Here is a 22,440-nt window from a genome sequence, read left to right as displayed (position 1 = left end):
TTTTGATGTATTTGATGTATCAGAAGATTTTGATGCATTTGATTGCATTTAAATGCACGCATTTTTTTAATAATCCATGGATTGCTACAATGTTTGATTTTCGTCGTTGTCAAAGTGTCAAATCAGTCCAACCAAAAGCTACAACTACAACACAACAGTTTATAAAAATACATTGCAACCTCAACAAAATATAATGGACCGGGCCCAGGCCTATTAGGCTTCTCAGGCGACACCCGACAATCGTAGGAGAATCGGATATTCAATTTGAAGAGTGATGGTGTCTTCGCATAATTGATAAATAATTAAAATGTTTTAATGTTGCAGCATTGAAGTCTATTACGATGGGTTCATGGGAGGCAAGAAAGTGATCGTATTTCTGGAGAAATGATGTGCCGGGCAAGGTAACAAATCTGTGCATTATTGGGGCCTCGATTACAAGTTCAATATACGGAATCAATGAACAATAAATCGTCGGCGATGGACACTTTTGTAATGGATTGAGGCCCAAACGCAATGACAGCAAAATAGCAACGGAAGCGGAACCGGTTCACCCAGAATAAATCACATCAACGGATGAAAGTGGACCAACACTAAGTCGACAAGCATGTTACCTTTGCCGTTCCGCATATCATTGCGTTCGGGCCTTTAGTTCTGTTCCTTGCAATGTTTAACTAATGTAAATCTAAAATACAAGACTTGATTCAAACAATCCTTATGTGAAAGGCGTATCACGACCATATATTTTTGAATACAACAAAAGTATCCTTAGAATTAGTCTGTCACAAATGTAATTCACATACTACGGCGAAACGATCCTTGGAATGAGGGATCCGCACTCTCTAGGGTCTTTCGGAATACTTTTCATTAAATATGACAATAATGTTGACTGGTATATGCCGTGCAAAAAGGATCTGTATATGGTTTAGCAGAACCACCGCCATATGTAAGCATATGGGAAATTTATTGATAAGTTATTATAGGTGCATTTCTTATCTTCTTCATGAATTTATTTTGCCAATCGAATTATTTCATTATCTTAAGAATTGTTTATTTAACTATCACAATCATAAGAAAATATAAATCACTAGCCGGTTAAAAAACATTCATGCTTCACATGCCTCAAAATACTGCATTAAAGCAAATATGCCACTAATTTAATTGATGACCTGCAAAGAATAATGATAAGGTTAAATAACGTGTGTAATTATGAATAATTGATCGATTATTAAAGTTTTCAGCTGACCAACATTTCTAGCCTCGAAACATCGGAAACTTTTATTTTTTTCACAACAAACAATGACGTGTTGCTATGATGATATAGTGATACAGATATCAGGGCTAAGTTGATGTCAATGAAGGAAAAATGCATTTGATGCAAGTCGGTGTACATTAGATGTGCACTGAAAAAGTGATCCACCCCTTGGTTTACACGATAAAACAATTAAACGAATCTCGGTAACGTTCGCCGAGATCTCGGCAAAAAATTCGGATTGCCGAAATCTCGGTAAAATAAGTACCGAGATTCGGCGTTAAAAAATACCGGATTCTCAGCTGTTGGGTACTCGGCGAAAAATTTTACTGAGGTCGGTGAAATAATTTAAGTGTGTAGTGAGCGGAAATAGGGGCATGAGCGGATACTGGGTGCACTGATGGTATTTGGTGACGCATTTCCATTTTTCATTGTGTTGTGTAATGTATCACTGCAGCGAAGTATTATTGTTGTATCCTACCCATAATTCATATCTCGCTTTATTTATGATCTCGCCCAAAAAGCCATTGGTAACCAACTGTGTAGCTATACATTACTTTACAATACTACGATGACGAGAAAATCCTCGTCTACCTCTCAGTGATGATAGTTTTCATTTTGGTCCATATATTCGCTTAAAAATAAAGAGATACGCACTTGGAAACACATCCAGTATGTTTTGTGTCACCCAAAACAACCGGAACAAAAATACTGGACGTCATGTTGAATGAATGTTGGATTGATAATTATACACTGAAACATGCGTTAAAGTAATGAGAACCATAAACAAGTTTTTAAATTTAATATTCCAATCACGATTGAGCTATCAAGAACGCTTTTTATTTGCCGTTTGTTCCCTATCGATCCAACCGCATCGATAGCCGAGCGGTAAGCGTTCGCGCTAGACAATCGAGAGATCCTCGGTTCGATTCTGGCCTGCTGCAAGTTTTTAACCATGATATAGTAATTTTTATTGTCGAAATGGGGCCATGGTAAAATTAAATGCACAAAATATTTGAAATAAGTGCAAATTTAGTCTGCACAAATCAAGTAGCGTTGTGTTTTTAATTTAACCCTTTAAGATAGTATATTCAACTGCAACGCTGTTCTCAGTGTAGGTTCATGTCAACCTTCCTGTACCGTACGGTTCCTGCAACGGTTCGAACCACTTTCACCTTAAAATTGTTTATTGTGAACTGGCCTCTACTGTACTCTAGTACTTCACTCCTGAGCTAAATGCTTCTGTCAGTGTCTCACTGTCAGTCAGTCGTTGTGATGCGAATGCGTGCTTCGATGTTGCAAACTCAAAACAGATAGTTGGATCATAAATTCGCCTAAATTCATCATTAATTCCTTAAACTAGTTATTGTTTCAAATATGCTTCGCAGCATATTTGGTAGCGCACTTTTGCGGTAAGTTTACAAGTTATATGTTTCTCGCGCATAGTGAAATTTACTTTGCACTATTGCAGCTCCAAAGCGGCATGCCACCTTCCGGCGGCGACCATGTCCCAGTACGGGCCGCAGTTCGTGGAACCGGTTTTCAAGAAGGAAACCCTCACGGCCATGGAGGAAAGCGGCGAGATATCCAAAATTGCCCATGTTCCGGTCAAGGCCGCTCGAAACAACGATTCCTGTTCGGTGTTTCACGACGACTTGGTGAGCAAGTTTACCAATTATGTAATGAAGAAGGGAGAGAAGGTGCTGGCGAGGGAACTGGTGGAAAAAGGTTTTGAAAACATCAAACGACTGCAGTTGGAACGCTATCACCTGGCGGAAAGTGAGGAGGAAAAGGCCAAGATCGAGTTGAATCCTCGGGCTCTGTTGAGGAAGGCGGTGGAAAACAGCCGTCCGCTGTTGCAATTGACCCCGATTAAACGCGGAGGAGTGCGCTATCAGGTGCCGGTTCCGATTACCGAGCAGAGGTCATACTTCCTAGCGATGAAATGGCTGTTGGAAGCCATTAGAGAAAAGGAGCGAACTGTGCATTTTCCGGAAAAGATGGCATGGGAAGTGCTGGACGCTGCCGCCAATCAGGGCAAGGTAATCAAACGGAAGCAGGAGCTGCATCGACAATGTGAGGCGAATCGGGCGTATGCACATTACAGATGGAGCTAAGAAGTGCATTGGATGTTTAACAGGATGTTAATGCGGAATACAGAATTCGTAGATTAGTAAGGCTTAACGTTTCCAAAGATTTTTTTTGAAAGAAATCATCGGAGCCGTCGCTTTATAGCGCCTTTATGGCTGGTAGCAGGTCTGTTTTTAAAGACCTGAAGGCGAATTCCGGCGCGTATTTTTTTCGAAGATAAGATTTTCTTGCTAGTGATTAATGGAAGAAAATTTCTTCACTTCAGCTACTGGTCTGTATTTTAATGCAAATCTCTATTTTAAACGCAAGGTTTCGTAAAGTTTTTATCTTATCCAACTTTTTTCTTCTTGGTAATAAGTAACACGCAGTGAAACTAAAATAGGTCTGTATTTAATGAAAGCTTTAAGACGAATGAACAAACTCAGATTAAAGCTAAGTATGCTGTTTCGCTCAAGAAAAGTAAAGAAATTCCTTGACTGAAAGGGTCAAGAAATTTCCTACAGAGAGCCCCCTTTGAAGTGACATTTCTTCTCAACTGCGTACTGCGATCAGAAAAAAGTGATTTTCTTGACCATTTCTTGGGAGAAAATTTCCACGCATCGAGATAGGCGATTCCTTTTCTTGTCAGTAGCAAACCGGCCTTAAATCATAGATTCTTCGATCAAGCTAGGTTACTATGATCACTGTCGTCTAAACTTCAACACTCCTCCTAGACGACACTGGTTAGGCCAATGAGTTCTGCCAGTTTTGCTGTCCGGATTCTGGGTAGTGGTTTCGTAAGTATATCGGCAGCCATGGTTTCCGACGGGCAATAGACGCATGTTATGTTCCCTTTCTTGATTTGATCTCTCACAAAATGAATCTTAGTTGCAATATGTTTGGTTCTTGAACTAAATTTTTCAGTTTCAACAATTTTTAAGCAGCTTTGATTGTCTTCGAAGATAACGAGCTTTTCTGGGTTTCCATTCAATTCTCGCAGTAGCTGTTTTAGCCACAATGCTTCTTGTACAGATTCCGATAGTGCTATAAATTCTGCTTCAGCTGTGGATAATGATACGCATGTCTGTTTTCTACAAGCCCAGCTTACCGTTCCTCCGTTTATCTTGAAGACGTATCCACTATTTGATTTTCGATCCCTTCTATTTTCAGCCCAATCAGCATCCGAATAACCTACAATTCCTTCTGGTTCCGTCAACTTGCTTAACCGTAACCGATAGTTGTTGGTGCCCTTTAAATACCGGATAACTCGCTTCAATTCGATCCAGTCCTCTTGATTAGGTCGGCTTGTATTCCTGCTCAATATTTATACTGCAGTTGCAATATCCGGTCTTGTGTTAATTGCAACGTACAACAGCTTTCCTATAAATTTTTGATAATTTCTGTTGTCTGGTAATACTTCCCCTTCATTTTCCTTGGTGACATATCCTGGGTCTAAGGGAATATTGGATTCCTTAGCTTCATTCAATCCGCTCAAAATAATAATGTCATTGATGTATCTTCGCTGACTTAAGAAATAATCTCCATCTTCATTCTTTTCAACTTCCATACCAAGGTAGTGATGAATTTCTCCCATTTCGCTGATCTCGAACGACTTTCTAAGTGATATTGGAACTTCTTCTAGCATCTGGATACTCTTGCTTGCCACAATAAGATCGTCCACTTATACTAACACGTAGCACCAAGAACCATGTGAGCATTTCCGATATAGGCACGGATCCGATTTACACCTTTCAAATCCTTGTCGAATGAGTTCTTGGTGTAACTTGGCGTTCCATGACCTAGCTGCCTGCTTAAGTCCGTACAAACTTTTCATTAGTTTACAAACCTTTGTTTCGTTGCCTTTCGAGATGAATCCACTTGGTTGCTTCATATAAATCTCCTCCTGAAGATCACCATTGAGGAAGGCGGTCTTGATATCATACTGTTTGATAATCATCTGTTCCTTCGCTGCCACAGCCATCAATGTACGGAAGGTAGTCTGCCGAACCACAGGCGCGAACACTTCATAATAGTCAGTTCCATACTGCTGACTAAACCCTTGGGCCACCAAGCGAGCTTTATAACGTATTATACGGCCGGCTGCATCACGTTTGATTACGAATATCCATTTACAACCAACGGCTTTCCGTCCTTTTGGTAGATCTTCCAAAGTCCATGTTTGATTGGATTGTATTGAATTCATCTCCTCCGCCATAGCAGCCTTCCATTTTTCCGCATCGGGTGAGGACATCGCTTCATTGTAGGATCTGGGAAGGAAGTCATCAATGGTAGCCACACCACCAAATTCCATATGAGCGTCGTCGTCCTCAAAACCTTCAAAAATACTGGAACCGTCTGTGTCAACCTGTGAATTGTTTGAAGCCGGAAGACCTTTGCATTCAATTGTAAAATCTTTATACTTGCCAGGGAGATTGTGCTCCCGTCCGCTGCGCCTCAACGTCCGTGACCAAGACGGATTTGAATTTTGTCGCGGAGGGAGCACGGTCACTTCTTTTATCGTACTAGTCGAAGTATTGCCATCACTGGTATCTTCATATTCATCTTCCGTTTCAGATTCATTGCTCCTAACGTCTTGTGCAACTGCTCGGTCGACTTCACGCAAACCACCTTGAACTTCTGACCGGTTGACCTCAGGCAAAACGGTTGGTGCATCGGTATACCCTAGCGAAATAACGGTTGGCTTCTTTACCGGAAATGCTTGTGGAATATTGTCTTGACAGACTTCATTGATGAAAACCACCTCGCGACTCTTGAATATGCATCTTGTTCGAGGGTCATACAAGCGATAGCCCTTAGTTGCTTCTTCAAATCCAATAAGAACACACTCACGTGACTTCGGGTCCCACTTTCTGCGCTTTATTTTCGGTACTTGCGCCATCGCCTTCGTACCAAACACTCGAATGTGCGAAAGATCGGGTTTCCTACCAGTCCACACCTCATCCGGTGTCAAATCGTGTCCACGGGTTGGAGATCGATTCACTAAGTAAACCGCAGTAGCTACAGCCTCGGCCCAGAACGATTTCGACAACTTGGCATCGAATAACATACAGAGCGCCTTTTCAACGATGGTGCGGTTTGCGCGCTCAGCCAATCCATTTTGTTCTGGAGTATAATCGTTCGTTGTCTGATGTCTGATACCAGCCCGCTTCAAATACTGCTGAAACGATCCGTTAACAAATTCCTTACCATTATCACTTCGCAATGTTTTCAATCGGTGACCAGTCTGACGCTCAGACAATGCATGGAATTGTTTGAAACTGTCCAGAACTTCGTCTTGAGATTTTGATTTCAAAAAATAGACAAACATTCGACGGGATTTATCATCAATAAACGTGATGTAGTATCGGCTGCCTCCAATTGATGCTTGTTCCATTGGTCCAGCGATGTCGGTATGAATAACCTCGAGAATCTCTGTTGCTCTTGACCCTTGCTTACTAAATGGTAGTTTCGCTTGTTTCCCCATTGGACATACCTGACAGTCTCCGGTGCTTTCGTTATTGATTCGAATTCCATTGACAACTCCACCGGCAAGTCGTTTCACATTCTGCACACTCAGGTGCCCAAGCCGTCGATGCCAAGTTTCCAATGTTGCTCCGCAAGAACTAAGCATTGCTTTACCAACCGGAACAGATTGATTGATCTTGAACAAATCATTCTTGATTACTCGTGTTGCTACGAGCTTGTTGTCTCTATTACGGATTTCACAACCTTCGCTGTTGAACGTGACGGTGTAACCTTTCTTCACGATTTGGATAACAGACAATAAATTCGTTGATAAATCGGGAATGTACTGGACATCATGGACTGCAATCGATCCGCCATCTTGACACTCAGGATATAATTTCGCCGTTCCAGTAGCTTCGATCCGCATCGAGCCCTTGTTTGCTGCTAGCACCGTACCGCCGGAACACTTCGCGTCTTCCAGTAATTCGAAATTTTTCGTTAGGTGCTTCGTAGCTCCAGAGTCCAGGTACCATTCGTTGTCCGAAATTCCGATTGTAGAGAGCACCGTGCAAAAGGCTTCAGCTTTCTTTTCATTTCTTCCTTCTGTACAAAATTTTGCAATATGACCAAATTTACTGCACTTCCTGCACTTGGGGCCCTTCGGTTGATAAGATTGCTTTTTCTGTTGTTGATTACCTTGGTGACGGCTTGGAAGTTTTTCACTTTTCCCTTTAGCAACGAAAGCCAGTTTTTCGCTCGGAGATAATTCCTCTTGCAACAGGATAGTCTTCACGGAATCACCGGTAATCTTCATTCCTGAGTTCTTGAGCGCCATTACCATCGGCTGGTACCGCTCCGGAAGCCCAGCCAGTAGCAATACTCCAACGAACCGTTCCGGAATTTGAAATCCAATTTCATTCAGTTGATGACACGTAGATATCATTCGGTTAGCGTAACTCTCCATCGATCCACAAGATTCCAAGTCAGTTCGAATAAGTTTGTAAAGGAGTCCAACTTCACGGGTGAGTCCTGTTTCCTCAAATGCGTTGGTCAACTTCTGCCAAACTTGCCGAGCTGTGCTTGCATCTCGAACGTGGTAGTAGTTTTCTGGTTCCAAGAGCAGGATGATTTTCCCTCTAGCCTTTTTGTCCTTTACCGGATCAACAGCTTCCAAGGTTCCGTCGTCCTTCTTCTTGGGCTCAACCGCTTCCCATAAATCTTCAACTTCAAGGTACGTCTGGACAGCAAAGCGCCAAGTCGTCCAGTTCTCTCTGCCGATCAACCTTTCAATCGTTGGATTTCCACTATTCGTCATTTTTATCGCGTTTCTGGGTCCAAAACCTCTTGGTAATAAGTAACACGCAGTGAAACTAAAATAGGTCTGTATTTAATGAAAGCTTTAAGACGAATGAACAAACTCAGATTAAATCATAGATTCTTCGATCAAGCTAGGTTACTATGATCACTGTCGTCTAAACTTCAACATTTCTTTATTTTGTTTAAAGTGAATCCTGCTGACAAATTCTAGAGGTTCCAGAGAAACTTTTAAGAAACTACGCGACTTATTTACAAGTGCTTCAGAAATTTCTTCTTAGATTCCTCAGAAAAACAGCATCGGGAATTCTTCCAGTGTATTCTAAAAAAAATCTTCAAGCATACTTTCAGGAACTACTCTAACTAATCCCTGCAGAAATTCTTCTAGTGATCCCACCACCTATTCTTCCGGTGAAGTTTCAAGTGATGCTTAGAAGATTTTTTTCAGAATTTGCACCATTTGCACAAGGATTTCTGTATTTTTTCCCAGAGATTATCGCAGGACTTCCTCCAGATATTATTTTTTACTTATTCTTCCAAAGATTTCCTCTCTTGTTATTATTGGAAATGTGCCAAAGATACCCACTGGAAATCCACAGAGGTTAATTCCAGAGTTTTTGAAGACATTCGTTTGGGGATTTTTCAGGATGATCTCCAAGAATTCTTACGCCAATTGATTCAGTTGTCCTTCCAGACATTTCCTTATATATTTTATCAAGAACTCATCCACATTTATTCCCAGAAATTCCTCCTGCGGGATAATATTTTACATACTTTTCCAGGAATCCCTCAATAAATTCGACCTGAAATTCATCCAGAATTTTCTCTACGAGTTCCTCCAACATTTCATCCAAAATTTACTTCTACAGTTCTTCCAAACAATTTATCGAATAATTTATCAAGTAAATTGTCCATGGCTTTTTCCAAAGTTTATTTAAGGTTTTACACAAGCTAATACTACAGCAGATAATTCCTCCGATCATTCTTACCTGGATATTATCCAGAAATATGATCGATTTGTTGTTTAAATTATCTTAGCAATTTATCTCTGAGTTCCATACCCGCTCGGACCAGAATCTTTTCGTAATGACTTCCCTAGGCATATGCTGATAACTGTGTGAGTGCTAATTGAACACTCAGCTGAGAAGCAGACTTTGTACCAGTGGGGACGTAATGCTAAGGAAGAATTTGAAGCCATTTATTAACGAAATCCAGGAGTTCTTTCAGAGAACATTATGGACATTCATCATACCTCCCGAGTTAAAAAAAAATCCTTGGAATTTTCCTAGGGACATCATTTGAAAATTATCTGCAATTTGTTTTTGAAGACTTCATAGGAAAATTTCTAAAATAATGTCTGGAAGAATTCCCCAAGGAAGTTTAGGAAACATTTCTGTATAAATTCCTGGAAGTATTATTGAAGAAATTTCTCGTTAAAATCTTCAAGGAATCCTGAACGACAATTTTGTAGTAAATCCTTGAAAATCCATGGACGGGAATCTTCCTGTGAAATCCAAGAAAAAGCGGTGGTAGAATTATTGGATAAATTCCTGAAGGACTTAGGACTCTCTTGAAGGAATTCCTGATAGAATCTCTGAGGTTATTTCTTCGATTATTCTTAGAAAGTTTCCAGGTTTAATTATTGAAGGTTCTTCTTCTTTTTGGAAATACATCCTCACTGCAACAGAGTCTGCTTCTCAGCTTATGGGCTGTTCATTAACTACGTAAGACATTTTTTGAGACACCTCTCCCGCCATGGTAGGATTTTGAATATGAAAATTCAAAATAAATTGTATGGCGCCTCAGAAATCTCAATCCCCCCTTCCCCCATAATCAGCAGTTCAACAGCTATCAATTGAGAGCTTTCTTTGCTAAAGTTTCTATGTTTCCTTTCGAATGAATGTGTATCGTGTGGCAGGTACCATGACATTCTATCTTGGAGCTCAGATAGCTGTAGCTTGGCTTTGCTTTGTCGCCGCGGACGTTAACATTAGGCTAAGGTTGTTCCCTTGAATTCTTGAAGGTATATTAAACGAAATTTTGGTGGGATTCTCTTCGGAAGTTTTTAAAAGTTGTCAAATACCGTTTCTCATAAAAAAAAGTTCAACTTCAGATCAATCCTCAATCAATTCTTTTATTTTTATAACTATTGATTCAAATTCACAGATAGGTTGAATATTCACAAAAATGCACCAAAACAAACATCTGACCTAGCAAAAAAAAGTGCGTCGAATCAATTCGATGTCTTCAGTACATTCACTTAATGAAGACAAGGACCAAATGCGCTGAAGACTTCTAGATAATTCGACGCATAGTTTTTCTGCTAGATCACTTTTGGTTTTAATGCTTTTTTTTGTCCAATTTCAACCTATTTTTAAATTTGCAGTTCGTCACAGAATAAAATAATGAAACGAAACGGCGATAGCTATCTAAAGTTGACCATTTTGTATGGGCAAACGGCATTTTATATCTCCGATACAGTATATTTATACAACTGTTGGATGAACTTTTGCAACAAGCTAAGGGGAGATCCAAATATGACGTGCTCCGTTTTAAGAGATTTTCGTAGAATAAGCCAAAATACAATTTAATCGTTCCATAAGGTGAATATGCATTGAAGCCAAACCTCGAATTTTCAAGAGCACAGAGAACCTGACAACCGCCCGCGCTGAAATTTTGATCGATTGGTCACCACCAGCGAGTGACCAGTAAGTTAAATTTTCAGCACAAACGGTTGTCTGGATCTCTAGATTTGTGCTTTTGAAAATTCGAGGTTTGGCTTCGATGCATCACCACTTTAAGCTTAATTTGTAGTTTAAAGTATCTACCGTCATACCAAAAAAAAAATTAGAATTTTCTTGGGATCATTTTTGAAAAACACTATTTTGTGTGTGATTTTGGTCCGTAGAGTAAGGTGGGGCAAAAGTTCGATCTTAGTGGTATAATCAAAGTTTCCAAGAAAATAATAGCAGATGAAACAAAACAAATACCATACAGCGAACTATCAACATATTGGCTATAACTTTGCTGAACAAACTTGTGTCAACATATTTACCCATTTTTATTTATAACAGTTTCAAAATTGATTGTCTTAAACGAACTTTTGCCCCACCGGTGGGACAAAAGTTCGAATCTAGTGTGGGGCAAAAGTTCGTTGGCTAAAACACAAAATATCAATACTTTTATGCCAGGCATACTTTATACCAGTCGTAAACTTATGTTTGCCGAAAAATACACACTAAATTTTCATCAAAAAATGCCCAAAACAGGGTTAATTGTAATATACCCAAAAAATAGCAGTTTTTTGCAAAACTAAGTGAAAATGTAAAATTTTTGTGACATTTTTCGCACGATCAGGAAAATTTCGCTTAATTTGAAGATAATATGTAGATTTCAGGAAACTTGAAAAATTTTCCGTGGGTTTATACATGGGTCGAACTTTTGCCCCGCAGATTCGAACTTTTGCCCCGCTATGGACCAAAAATTGATTCCAACTATTTATGGAAAAACTAGTACACGTCAACGCATCCTTATGATAGGCCTAGAAACGCCTTTACATAAAATATTGAAAAATATTTTATCTTCATTTGGTTCCATGCATCGAAAGTTTGACCAAATATTACAATATTTACGTCGAAAAACAACAAATCTCGCATACTCTGAGATAACGCCCTAAAAGCCATTGGTAACCGCGTGTGTAGCTCGTTGTTTCTGAGCAACTGAAAGAATAAGCATACAAACCAACATCACGGGCAGGTAGATATTGATCCTTTCCTCCCCATAGCGTTGCTAAATTACATGATAATCCATTCAAATGCTCAGAAACAACGAGCTACACACATGGTTACCAATGGCTTTTAGGGCGAGATCAGAAGTTATGCGAGAAATAGTCATAACTTTTCCAAATCTCAATCGATTTTTATGATATTTGGAGTGAAAGTCTCTTATTTAAATAGCATTCGAACCACCATGACATTTCTAAGTTTTGATTTTATTTGAGCTAGAAATCTTAAAAAGAAACTCTTGCCCCACTCGAACTTTTGCCCCACTTTACTCTATACATCATACTAAAGCCCTCAGTACACTGTTTGTCAAGTGTGCAAATTTTTCCGCACGTATAAACCAACATGCAAACATCGGTCTCAACAATGACAAAACATCTGAAGTGCTAAGTGGATATTGAAGTGTTAGTTTATACGTGTGGAAAAATTTGCACACTTGGCAAAGAGTGTACTGAGGGCTTAAATCTTATTATTTTAAATGGAAAACTGTTTGCAAAACCTAATGTAGAAGAAGACAATATGCTTGATAGAGTTTTGTACAAAAACTGAATTGAAGTTCAAAAATACCGAAGTAAAATTTTTGACGAAAAATTATGAACGATTCATCTCAAAATAAAAAAGACCTACAAAAAAAGTATATTCAGCCAACTTGTTCATCTCGTTTAAATGCACAAGTTTACTAAAATACTATCAATTTGAGATGTACCGAATATTCGGGTCGAATATTTCGCGTATTAGTATCATTCAAATTCTTCATTTTTTTTAAGTTACATCAATTATCTAAGTTTGTAAAAATCGTGAACTCGTGAAAGGACAAAAATAGTTTTTCAACTGTTTAATTTCAATACAAGTTATAGGATTTCAATGCTAGTAATGGACCCCTTAGTAGCTGAAATTCACTCTCGACAGTTTTCCGCAATGATATCTTAGACGGATATACGTTTTGTGGAGTCTGACAACAAGTTCAATATCTTTACTTCATAGTACGCCTATGAAACACACAAAATCATTCGATTTTCGCAGCGTTTACAAATTTGACGTTTCCTATTATGGACCCTCCGTTTGATTCCCATGTAATCCGGCTCGCTGCCGACGGCGGAGTCTATCATGCACCCACCTGGAGATGCGTATTATGGACCCTCTTGTGTGGTTTCATTTACAAAACTATTCAAATATATGTATTCATGCGTCTCAAACCAAATATTTTGTCTGAAACTGCTGACTAACAATGCGATCGAAGTTCCCCCGGTGGATTTTCATAGGAATAAGGTACCTTTGAGTGTTTATTTTATGTTTTTCTGTAGGGGGTCCATAATTCGCAAAGGGTCCATAACCGGCAGCGACTCCCTATCTGAGAATCGTGCAAAATTCATTCGACCATTTTGAATGCGAAATTAAAATCTTTTTTTTCTGTATTAGCCCCGGGTCAGCTCATCTCGGGACCAACGGCTTTACTTCCCTTCCGAATTAAGTCATCACCATAAAATTTGAAGTCGTGACTATCTCGTAGATGGGATTCTATTCCATCAAAATCGAATAGTTACAAATTTATTGTCCAATTTGCATGACTCTTTGAAAATTCTGTCGAGTGCCTCACGAATTTTGACGTCCATTGAAGGCGCTTGGCGGTACGTCACTGGAAATCGTCAGATAAACGGGTTGACTGATTGGCCGCCTGCTAGAACCGAAAGCACGTTCCGTGCCGCAATGCAGAACATGTCTTCCAAACTTTTTCGTGTAGCAGTTCCCAGATGTGGCACGACAACTGAAATAATTGAATGGAATTAGAACTGGTTTAGTCTATAGAATGTTGAATTTTCTATACTAACTGCAATTAGAAAGACTCATAATCGGATCATTAGGGGGAAGTGGCTCCGGCGTCATGACGTCCAATCCAGCAGCGAATATTGTACCAGTCTTCAGAGCTTCTACCAAAGCCGGTTGATCTACGATTCCGCCACGAGCAACGTTGATCATAACACTTGTGGGCTTCATCTTCTTAAATGCGTCTGAGTTGAACAGCTTATTGGTCTCGTTGGTTAGTGGACAGACGATAAATATAAAATCACTTTCCTGGAGCAAATTATCGAAACTAACATATTCCGCTGCAAAGCGTTCCGCTTCAGGTTTTTTGGTTCGACCAGTGTACAACAGTCGTCCTATGTCGAATCCTTGCAACCGCCTGGCTATAGTCTGGCCAATCCCACCAAATCCAACGATACCCACGGTGGACCCAGTTACATCCTGTCCCAGCATCCACTGGGGTGTAGCTTCCCAATCAGAGTTTAGAATCTTCATTCGTCCTTCATGGAATCGTCGAGCAGCAGCAATCATCAACCCTACAGCTATGTCCGCCACAGGATTGTTCACCACCTTTGGAGTATGTCCCAAAGCAATCTTACGCTTTCTGAATGCCTCAGCATTCACGTAATCCATGCCCGATGTCAACGTCGAAACCACTTTGAGTTGCGGTCCCGCCAAATCCAACACTGCATCGTCGAGTCGATCAGCGGTCAGCCAAAGAATGCCTTCGGCTCCTGGAGTTGCCCTCAGGATTTCATCTCGGTTACTTCCTGGACAAACCGTGACATCACATCTGAAACAACACAAGCATCACCTATCATTGATCTGGTCGTGGCGTGGGAGGTCACCAAACCAAGGTCAACTAACTTGCGCCGTAGTGTTTCGATGTAGCTTACCGGTACGTCCGAACAGGTGACCAGCAACTTGGGACGATGGTTTGCTGGGAAGTGTGACTCCTGGACGACCGCTTCGAGCATTTTGGGCAGATGAATGAAGGATCGAACCGGGCTGAAGCGCATATCGTCTTGTAACTGCGGTGCGAATTTTAATTGAAGTGTTTTTATTTTGTAGGTCAATTATAGCTACTGCTAACCGGCGTATGAGTAATATTTCATCAGTGGTGGTGGAAACGAACAAGATTGAATGATAATGATCATGTAAAGTCTATGCAGGGCATTCCTAACAAATCATGCAAAATTGGGTTGTTTATTGATGAAAAAGCTATACTTTTTTGTAGCTGGTTGGAACAAGCACATTTTTGTTTTGATATTAAGTTCAAGTGATTTTCATATTAAATTCCAACACTCTTCATTTTAAAATTTAGGATCTATAGAACAATAAGGTACCGTGGAGCAGGTGGGTACTTCTTCTTCTTTTCTGGCGTCACGTCCCAACTGGAACAAAGCCTGCTTCTCAGATTAGTGTTCTTATGAGCACTTCCACAGTTATTAACTGAGAGCTTCCTTTGCCGATTGATCATTTTTGCATGTGTATATCGTGTGGCAGGTACGAAGATACTCTATGCCCTGGGAATCGAGAAAATTTCCTTTACGAAAAGATCCTCGACTAGCGGGACTCGAACCCACGACCCTCAGCATGGTCATGCTGAATAGCTGCGCGTTTACCGCTACGGCTATCTGGACCCCTAATCAGGTGGGTAATGAAAATCGTAAAGTTGAGATTCGTCAAATTCTAAAGACTTTAAGGTGAAGATAAATCAAAGCCAAAATTCAAATTTTCAAGAGCACGAATCTGCAGAACCAAACATCCGTTCAAGCTGAAAACTTAATCGATTGGTCACTAGCTGGTGGTGACTAATCGATTAAGTTTTCAGCTCAAACGGATGTTCGGTTCTCCTATATAAGCTATATTTTTTTTAACTGGTTGGAACGTGCACATTTTTTGTTTTGAAAATAAGGTCAAGGTATCACATATAATCCCAGAGTGCTACGCGGTCCCCAAGGTATTTTTGAATCAGATGACCAATAATCAAAATCAACGCAGATTTTTTTAAAAGAAAAGTTGTTTTGTAAACTTTTGCAATATCGTAATTTGCCGTAGATGGTGTCAAATATGTTATTCACTACGATCTGAACGCAGATCAAACATTTTTGTGACACTAGAGAATTTCTGATAGAGTCAAATATGTAAATGTTTGGACTACTAGCTGATCCCAGAAAAATTGTTTGACACGGTGTACTACATGCTTAACCTTTCCTTTCCCACGACATTTTCTTTACGAAAAAAGCGATCTTTATAAAATGTGCTAGAATCAGGGCTTTTAAATGTCATGAATACCACGTGACTTCGACAATTGAATATTGCTAATATCATCCTTCCCCGTAGAAAAAGTCATAGTAACATGGTTTTCCTCGTGACTTTTTTCTGAATTACTATCGGTTGGCAATATTTACTGATGCTATATTTGGCGTGGGACTGTGCATTAAGCATTCTAAAATTTGCAAAATTCTGACATTTAACAGCACTGGCTAGAACAAAAAATGTTGTAAACAGTTTAAATTTATCGCAATCAGTAAAAAAAGTAGGCATACATAAAAAACGTTACTTTCTCGATCTTTCATTGATAAAAAAACACCATTCAAATGTTCGTCGTAGTGATGCTTCCATCTTTCAATCCCCGTCCGAAGAAATGCTCACATCTCTATACTTGTATATTTTGGCTTGCGGGATGCATTGAGTTTTTCCGCTTCTGTTTATCATGCGTTCGTTTCCTTCAGAATAATTCGATATCTTCCGTTGAACTATTCGTTCCGTAGTATCCGTCCAACGTACAATGTACCCGCCTACGATGTTGATTGCAGGTATAAGCTAAGTATGCTGTTTCGCTCAAGAAAAGTAAAGATATTCTTTGACTGAATTGGTCAAGAAATTTCCTACAGAGAGCCTCATTTGAAATGACATTTCTTCTCAACTGCGTACTGCGATCAGAAAAATGTCCCTGGGCAAAGGCCCAACCTTGTGATCAGCTTGATTGCTGTCAGGTCTCGAGGCTTACATGTATCTCATCCGGAGAATTATTTTATTTGTTTTAATGTGCATCAAAACCTCCTAACATTGAAGAAATCGTGCTGAACAGGAACACGCATGGCCGTACAAGGAAACAACAGAATCTTATTGAATCCGTTTCTTATACTAATAATATCACTATTTACTAATTTACTGATTAAGTTTTTCATTATAGCATGAATATATTATAAAAACTGATAAAGTGATCAAATTGAAGCATGGAACATATGCGTTTTGAAAGAAGTTTTGTGCTGGTCAAACGAATGCCGTCAGACTAAAAACTTGTGACTAATCACTATCTCTATTTATAGATACCTGTAACCGCAAATAAGAATAGTAACCCATGAGAAAAAAAATAGGATATAAGTGACTAGGAACTAATCACTAACACCCCCAACACTGAAAAGGTAAGCACATATCCTATTCCATTACCATATCCACGTCTACAACGGAACAAAATTATCAAAGATTACTACAATTTTAATAATCTGATAGTATCGGTTAGAGTTTTCAAACAACGTCAAGAACAAATTTCTTTTTATAACAGATTCTAGCAATGACATATGATCGGCGCGGTAAAAATTAGAAACAGTTTATTCGCCGAGGTTGGATTTTTCTCGTTTAAGGCAGGTTTGCTACTGACAAGAAAAGGAATCGCCTATCTCGATGCGTGGAAAATTTCTTCCCAGAAATGGTCCTGAAAATCACATTTTTCTCATCGCAGTACGCAGTTGAGAAGAAATGTCATTTCAAATGGAGCTCTCTGTAGGAAATTTCTTGACCCATTCTGTCAAAGAATTTCTTTACTTTTCTTGAGCGAAACAGCATACTTAGCTTTAGTGAAAACAAGTAGCCCAGTGTAAAGGCTGGTTTGATCCTGGGAGGGAGAAACCAATACAAAATTTCTGTGCGTCATAGTGAGCCGGGATTCCGCTGTCACGAACTGTCACTGTGAGCAAAGATCCTAAACATTGGACTAACATGGAAAAAGCGCGTAACCGATTAAAACACATTTTCGCATTTCATCAAAAGTGACAAAAATCGAATGAAAATCAGTTCCTGCACATAGTGCAAGTAATGTCGCGTGAGTATATTTCAATCTGATTGAATATAAAGCATTGAAAAACGCATCGTTTTGCTTTTTCCAATGAAAAAGAATAATTAGTGCCTAGAAAACTGTGGCCCTTTTTCCATGTTTGTCAGGAAAGATCGAAAGTACATAACAAAAGAAAACTAGCGATTTTCCCCAAGCCTGCCTTGATTGTTGTTGGCAAGCTGGAGTTATCTTGCAGTTCAAACAAACGTTGTTCTATATTTCGTGTGTAGTATCTGTGCCTCCCTCCCAGGTTTGAAGGAATCGCCTATCTCGATGCGTGGAAAATTTCTTCGCAGGAATGGTCCAGAAAATCACATTTTTCTGATCACAGTACGCAGTTGAGAAGAGATGTCATTTCAAAGCGTGCTCTCTGTAGGAAATTTCTTGACCCTTTCAGTCAAGGAATTTCTTTCCTTTTCTTGAGCAAAACAGCATACTTCTTCTTCTTCTTTCTGGCGTTACGTTCCCACTGGGACAGAGCCTGCTTCTCAGCTTAGTGTTCTTATGAGCACTTCCACAGTTGTTAACTGAGAGCTTACTATGCCAATGACCATTTTTGCATGCGTATATCGTGTGGCAGGTACGATGATACTTTATGCCCTGGGAAGTCGAGAAGATTTCCAACCCGAAAAGATCCTCGACCGGTGGGATTCGAACCCACGACCCTCAGCTTGGTCTTGCTGAATAGCTGCGCGTTTACCGCTACGGCTATCTGGGCCCCTTAGCTTAGCTTAAGTGATTAGTATAATCTGAACTTGTGATGCGCTTCATTGTTGCAGGACATTGTTCTCATTATTATTGCGGCCTTCAGCCCCTCGGCGGGATCACCTTAAGAAGATATATGAATAATTCCGTTGCTGGGTTTGATCATGTTACCAAGAAAACAGTGATAATGTGATAACATAGTGAGATGACGTTATTGTGTCGAATAATTTTGTGTGGTTAATGGTAGTAAGCTACAAAGATGATGATTATTAGAGTGAAGATAGTTGGTGATATTGTAAATATGAGTGATATAAGCAATCCTATTTTTATTTTAATGAAGATAATGATATTGAGTGTTGATATTAATTATTTATTACAGTGATCATTTTTTAATGAGAAGTTTTATACTTTAAACTTGTTGAAGCAGTAGTATTGTATTGTGGCTGGTTTATAGATTTGATGTTAATAACAAAAATGGTACAGATAATGGTGACGCTGTTAGTAGAAATTCTATTGATAATAAAGATGGTGATATCAATACCAGTGAATAGTGCTATGAAGTTAGTAGTTATCAAGTGAAGTGATAGTGTGAAAAGAACGTTTCCCACCTTCTACCGTAACCTTCTGAGACAGATCGCAACAGTGTCTTCTTAGAAACCATCTTTCCGTGTACGTCTGGTGAACTGCTTCAGAAGGATTACGTCCTCTTTCCTATCTAAAGTCTAGTTTAGAGCTTCGGACAGTATTCACTGTATGGCTAGCAACATAAAAAAACTGCGTCCTGCGATCAGAAAAATGTAATTTTCAGGACCACTTCTGGGAAGAAATTTTCCACGCATCGAGATAAGGGATTCCTTTTCTTGTCAGTAGCAAAACCAGCCTATAAAGGTTATGATATTAATCGAAAAAATAGGCAAAATACTTAAAGAATTTCTCAAACAATAGCTAACGGGAAGTTTTGGCGACAAAAAAGGCTTAATTTATAATAGATATTTTCAAAAAAAAAAAAAAAATTGAAACAAACATTTTTGAAGCCAAATTTTACTGTTTCATGAAGAAATTTAGTATTTTCCAATTCTTCAAAGAACATTGAAGGGTGGCTTTTGCTTCAAATATCTTGAAAATTAATCAAGTATTATTGTGAGATATATTCGCAATTTCAACGTGGATTTCTCCTGGATGACTACTTTTTTACTTCTATCTTTACCTTTTATCGATAAATTGATTCCGGAATATGTTTTCGGATTTAACTTAAAACGGTACCTCATGCAAACCATCAAGGTTCATTTTTAATTTGAACTTCTAGTCGCCCTACGAATAACAGAAAATAGTACTTCTGGTTACCCCTTATGGCTGTTTTGTTTTCATTCTGCGTTCCGTTCCACAGCGTTCTATTTCACTTTACTGGGATTCGATTCTTGAGCAATTCCCGGACGGAATTCCTAAAGACTTTCTGGCTGAGTTCTGGTAGGTCCAGAAGTAAAAAAAATTGCTAGATTTCAAGAATAATTTCCAAAGAACAATCCAACGGAACTTCTTGAGATTTTTTTTTATTGATTTTCATTTTTTTCTCTAGATTACAAGATTACTTAAATCTCTAAGTAATCTTGTAATCTAGAGAAAAAAATGAAAACAGGCTCTAATCTTTTGTTGTTCCTTTGTCCATGTGTTATTTCTACCGTCTCTAACATTTTTGTTATTTCACATTCCTTCGCATGACGCTCTCGTTTGCAACATTCTTTTCATACTCGAAAAAGCAACATTTTAACACTTCAGTAGTCGCGCTGTTGTATTTTGTACAACACTGTTGGAAAAACCTCTCTTTTCCTTCACAACAGCAGCGTGGTGTTTCTGACGGTGGCAAACCGCGCGACGACTGGAAAGTTAAGGAAAGGAAAAAAAATAAAATAAAAGTGATGCAACAAATTCTCCAAGATTTTGATTGAGTAAAATATTACATTACGAATTTTACCATTAGACATTTTTAACAATGTTTTTAAAAATACCGCCCATATTTTCGCGTTAAACTGCTATTTTATACCACAATAAGTTAAAATAGTCTCTACATCACGGTTTCTACATCAAAATCTTTTTCCATAGTATCATGAAACTTTGGAGTTTATCCAAAACATTTTAGTTGTAAGATTTAAATATCTTCAGTAAAAATCTCATCCGTTTTAAGGCCAATCATTGTCCATTTTAATAGACAAAGAGAAAAGAACAAAAATGTTTGTAGTTAAGCTTACAAATCCTACTTTTTTCATTTAAATTTTTTGACAGAAATTTTACAAATTCAATTTTAGACGTAATTATCCAATAATTTTCTATAGAAGTTCTTCCAAAACTTTTTCGTTTGTGCTACTCTAGATATCTGATATAAATTGGATAAAAATTGTGAAGAAACCTTCAAAAAAAAAAATTAGTGAGATATTTCTGGAGTAGTTTTTAAATAAAAAATAAGGATTAAATAGATTTCTGGATGCTATTTATATAAGAATACCGGGATTAACATAAGGAAAAAAATATGGAATTATTTTCTAGCTCCTGAAAAAATATCTGTTCCAGTTTTTGGAGATTTCTTTTGAGAAACTGGAAAAAGAAATGCAGAATCCTTAAGTTAATTTGTTGTTTAAAGAAAAATAATTCTCCGAATCTGTGATTTTTTTCGGAATAATTCTAGGACAACATCCCAGAAAAAATGTAATTCTCTGAAGATATCTTTAAACAAATTACTTGGGAATTTTTTGAGTATTTTGCACAAGAGTTATTCCGATTAAAATTTTATAAGAATGTGGTAATTAAAAACAATAGGAAGCCATTTTTGAATAAATTTCAAAGTATTATTTTCAAGAGAGTTTTGAAGGAATGTGGGGAGCAATAAATTGAATTTTAAAGAAATCTAAAGAAACACTTATAGAATTTGTTGTGCAAAAAATGCAGATAGACTGCATACATTTTCTCTGAGAAATCGCTAAGAACATTTTCCCAATTGAATCGTGTTCTTTTGCTTATGAAAATCTTGTCGAATATTAGAAGAAATCCTTTGAGTAACCCCTGGAATAATCATGAAATGTTTGCACGAAATCCTGGATAATTTTCGCAGTGAATTTTTCAAGAATCCTTGAAGACTTTCAAGACATATTCTTAAAGCCTTGTTCAATAAATCTGAAGAGGATAATTAGAAAGAACTCGAACTACGAAGGAAGAACTGTTGAGAAACTCCCTGGAGAATTTGTAGAAAGAGTCCATGCTTGGTGAGACTCTTAGAATATCTTGTACTATTTCTTGGAGGTATCCTCACTAATTCTAGAAAATTCTAAACATATTATTAATGAACAACTGGATGATATCTTAAACTTAAAATTGGAATTTATATTATATAAATACGTAGAGGACCTTCCTGGAGCAATGTTTAAAATAATTGCTAAAGCATTTTCTGGCGGAATTCTACAAAAGATTTTTTAAGCAATTTGATAGATATTATTCGATAAATTTTCTGATAACATTAGAAGCCCCAAAAAAACTTCTGGAAAAATCTGTACAGTAATATCTACTAATTCCGGGAATGATTGTTCCTGGGAATCCCAGAAGAACAACGTGAAAATTTGTAAGGGAGTTCTTGTCAAAAGCACTTAAAAACTACGGAAATTTTCATTAAGAATTTTTAAGAAATCCCCGTGGGAGTTGGGTTTGGTGACCCATGATCTTTTGTATATTTATTTCCGTGTTGACATACGTGTTGATAAAATTAAACCGTGTTATAATCGAACCGTGTTAAAATCGAAAGGGCACTGTAATTGCACATAATGTGTAAAGAATGGGTCAACAGTTTTGACTCAAAACTAACGAATGATGCTTATATAGCCCCGGGTAATAAAGGTTAGTGTCATTTGAGGTTATTCTAGCGGCGTGAGATCAGAGATCTTGGT

The 22,440-nt window shown here is 38.4% G+C and overlaps 2 protein-coding genes and 1 long non-coding RNA gene across 3 annotated transcripts; 1 reads left to right on the top strand and 2 right to left on the bottom strand.

The window, feature by feature from the left end:
* Nucleotides 1–882: 882 nt before the first annotated feature.
* On the bottom strand, nucleotides 883–1,419 carry LOC110675750. The gene is made up of 2 exons (XR_002499759.1): nucleotides 1,244–1,419; nucleotides 883–1,166 (listed from the first exon to the last, which is right to left on the bottom strand). It is a non-coding gene; the product is annotated as an uncharacterized LOC110675750 (long non-coding RNA).
* A 1,076-nt stretch (nucleotides 1,420–2,495) lies between these two features.
* Nucleotides 2,496–3,426, top strand: LOC5564994 (28S ribosomal protein S7, mitochondrial). The gene is made up of 2 exons (XM_001649286.2): nucleotides 2,496–2,661; nucleotides 2,721–3,426. Exons 1-2 carry the CDS (start codon nucleotides 2,627–2,629, stop codon nucleotides 3,364–3,366), a joined length of 681 nt encoding a protein of 226 aa, XP_001649336.1. The 5' UTR covers nucleotides 2,496–2,626; the 3' UTR covers nucleotides 3,367–3,426.
* Nucleotides 3,427–13,380: 9,954 nt separating this feature from the next.
* LOC5565000 (glyoxylate reductase/hydroxypyruvate reductase) lies at nucleotides 13,381–14,769 on the bottom strand. Its single transcript, XM_001649287.2, has 3 exons — nucleotides 14,551–14,769; nucleotides 13,710–14,476; nucleotides 13,381–13,645 (listed from the first exon to the last, which is right to left on the bottom strand). Exons 1-3 carry the CDS (start codon nucleotides 14,700–14,702, stop codon nucleotides 13,527–13,529), a joined length of 1,038 nt encoding a protein of 345 aa, XP_001649337.1. The 5' UTR covers nucleotides 14,703–14,769; the 3' UTR covers nucleotides 13,381–13,526.
* Between the last annotated feature and the right edge of the window lie 7,671 nt (nucleotides 14,770–22,440).

Source organism: Aedes aegypti, chromosome 2 (genome assembly GCF_002204515.2).
Source record: "Aedes aegypti strain LVP_AGWG chromosome 2, AaegL5.0 Primary Assembly, whole genome shotgun sequence".
Taxonomy (NCBI): Eukaryota; Metazoa; Arthropoda; class Insecta; order Diptera; family Culicidae; genus Aedes; species Aedes aegypti.
This window is presented reverse-complemented; position numbering and strand designations above follow the sequence as displayed.